Source organism: Mytilus edulis, chromosome 5, assembly GCF_963676685.1.
Source record: "Mytilus edulis chromosome 5, xbMytEdul2.2, whole genome shotgun sequence".
NCBI lineage: Eukaryota > Metazoa > Mollusca > Bivalvia > Mytilida > Mytilidae > Mytilus > Mytilus edulis.
In genome coordinates this window covers 39,973,467-39,976,508 of record NC_092348.1, presented here as the reverse complement: position 1 = coordinate 39,976,508, position 3,042 = coordinate 39,973,467, and the positions used below count along the sequence as shown (strand labels likewise).

Here is a 3,042-nt window from a genome sequence, read left to right as displayed (position 1 = left end):
ACAAATAAATACCGTAGAAAGGCTTGTATATTTCTCACTGGTACATAGTCTGAATCCGTGTCCGTTCGCGCCCATTCACGTTTGCGCCCACTCATGTTCGCCCCCTTTCACTTTCACACCCTACATGTTCGCACCCAATCTTAATTGGTTTTGTGTTTAATAACTCTGTAAGCAAGTGTTTTCTTATAAGTATAATTGTTGTCATTGTCTCAAAAATAAAGTGTTGAATAAATCTTAATCATGTTTTGGATATTGTCCTCCCTTGAATAACATGGCGGTAACAATTTTCCACTAGAGAGAAAGATAGTAGTTTAGAGCTGTAATTAACGAAATAGCCAAAGAAACAGGTTTATTTGACAACATCTATATACAAATATATCAATTAGTCAACTGGAAACACGTACAACTGATATAACTGTGAAAGAAAGTACTTTTTGTAAAACGTGGTCATACTTCCGGTCGGTCGTAAACAAACCCACATGTTGCCCATTCTCGATTAGCTGGCCTTCAACAATTTGCCATCCGTTTTAAAGAATGAACCCTACATAATTATATATAAATACAGATAAACTATTTGTATACAACCTACGAAATGGTACAAAAAAACTTTTACAGTGTGGCTAAAGGGAGAAAACCCGGCATTTACAAAGACTGGAGCTCGTGTGAGTTAACAATAAATAAATTCAAAAACGCAGTATACAAGGGATTTTCAGCCATTGATCAAGCCATATTATTCCTCTTTGCTGGGAATTCTTTCTCATCTTGCAGTGCTATTCCTGTATTTGACAGTGAGGGTACGGCACACAGCCCTGTACATTACGGACATGATTGTTCAGGTCAGTCAGGTACATGTAATTATGAATCTTTAAAATCATCAACACCTTACGTTGAAAATTCAGATAGTGAGACCGAACAAACCGAAGTTCTCAAACTAGTTAATAACATGAATAACGAAAATGAGAAAATTCATTCAAATGAAACAGATGATATCCGACAACTCAATTCTGATCATGATTTAAATAACAATACTGGGTGCACCAAAAACTGCAAGAATAATAATGATGATAACATGATTTGCTGTAGCGACTGTCATAGGTGGACACATTACTTATGTACTAAACTTCCCTCATATCAACTCTACACTTTAATCAACTCTAAACGCAAATATTCTTGTGAAATTTGTAGTATAGTGCCTGGTGAATTTTTGTCCAAATGGCCAGATTCTATAGAACCAACAAAACCAACATCAGTCAATGTTGGTGTTAATACTGAAGAAACAACACATTTATCACTTAACGCCACTCAAGATAAGTCAACTGAGACAAGTGTGTGCAGTGCAAACACAACTTTAACTGAAAAAGATACTAAAATTTGGCTTCAAAAACTGGAGACAAATCTTGTAGCTGCTGTAACAGAAACACATAAGCTTTATCTTGAAAAAGATATTGACAACCTCAAGACAGAATTAAACGACGAAAGACAAAAGCACAGTTATCTTCATGATAAGGTTACTAAGCTAAGTGCAGAAAAATCTGAACTTTTAGAAAGATGTAAAAATGATGCTGAATTAAATCCACTTCGAAAACAATTAGATGATCTCAAAAAAACAAACACATCAATTCAAGGTGTAATAAATACATTAAATCAACAAAATAAGAAGATAATTACTGCCATGGGTGATTTAGACCAATCAGTTACTGTTCTTAATGAATCTCAATCTGTGAAAACTCAAAGACGACCTTCACAGGATGTACAATGTCAAACTATTAATAAACTAGACACTGGTACCACAAAAACAAATGATACACAAGCTCGTGATCTTACTTATCACACAGTCTCAACATCAAATAGATTTACACCATTTAATGCACTTGAAGAGAATTCACATGATGCTAATGAAAAAATGAATGATAGTTCTTACCAGGGTAATCATGGTAATGCACGAAAAGGTAAATTAGTGTTAATAGGAAATTCACACCTCAAGCCAATAAGAGAAAAGGACTTTATCTATGACTATGACACAGAAAAGTATATAGCGTTCTCATTTCAAGAGGCAACACATATCTTACAGCAAATAGAAGGCCCTGTTGATTGTCTGGTTGTTCATCTCTTCACTAATGATATCAAGGAACACTCATCAACAAAATGTTTAGATATTGTAGAAAAGTTCATCACATTTATTCATGATAAATGGCATAAAATTCCCATCATTATCTCAGATGCAATACCTAGAGGTGACTACAGTTCGATCAACAAGAGGCTTCAGGAGTGCAATATTCATTTAAGGCATAAATACATCGGAAATGAATTGATTTCAGTATGTGACAACGCTTGCATAGGTATTGGAGGAAATGCTATCAACAAATTTATATCCCCCGACAAAATTCACCTTTCGACACAAGGTACAAAAGTACTTGTTGCAAACATCAAATCATCAGTGCGCGAAGCCTTATGCATTCCAAATCCCTTCAAAAAGAAATATGAAAGTCATGTAAGTGATAGAACTCGTCAGTACAATTATAGGTACTCTGATCAAAACAGAGAGTACTCAGATGTTAACAGAGAGTACTCTGACACAAACAGACAATACTCAGATCAAAACAGACAGTACTCAGATCGAAACAGACAGTACTCAGATCAAAACAGTCAATACTCAGATCCTAGCAGACAATACTCAGATCAAAACAGACAGTACTCTCGATATAATTCTCAAAATAATAACGAGAATGAGTTTTATGGTGGAAATAGTGGTTACAGAAATCCGTACGATAATTATGGTTCAAATCGCCAATTTAACACCAGAGGAAGACGTGGCTACTAGGATGTTATAACAATACATGAAGGATGTGAAGCGAATAAAGTGTACATTGTAGCTGGATTTCATAGCATTTGTGCAGTTTTAAAGAATTACATTAATGTTCTTTTTTTTTTTTTTAATTTTACTATATATGCAGGCTAGTCGCCTTATGTTAATTTTTTGTTTTTGTCAAGTAATGCTTAAAATGTAATAAAACATGTATGCAACTTCTTAAAAGAAAATTA

The 3,042-nt window shown here is 34.4% G+C and overlaps 1 protein-coding gene across 1 annotated transcript; it reads left to right on the top strand.

The window, feature by feature from the left end:
- The first annotated feature begins 592 nt into the window (after positions 1 to 592).
- Positions 593 to 2,821, top strand: LOC139525087 (probable DNA repair protein RAD50). Its single transcript, XM_071320269.1, has one exon. The coding sequence runs from the start codon at positions 593 to 595 to the stop codon at positions 2,819 to 2,821; it is 2,229 nt and encodes a 742-aa protein (XP_071176370.1).
- Positions 2,822 to 3,042: the final 221 nt, after the last annotated feature.

What these genes read in the sequence shown, in the direction of transcription:
- LOC139525087 (XM_071320269.1), top strand. Translation starts at nt 593, where the DNA reads ATGGTACAAAAAAACTTTTACAGTGTGGCTAAAGGGAGAAAACCCGGC.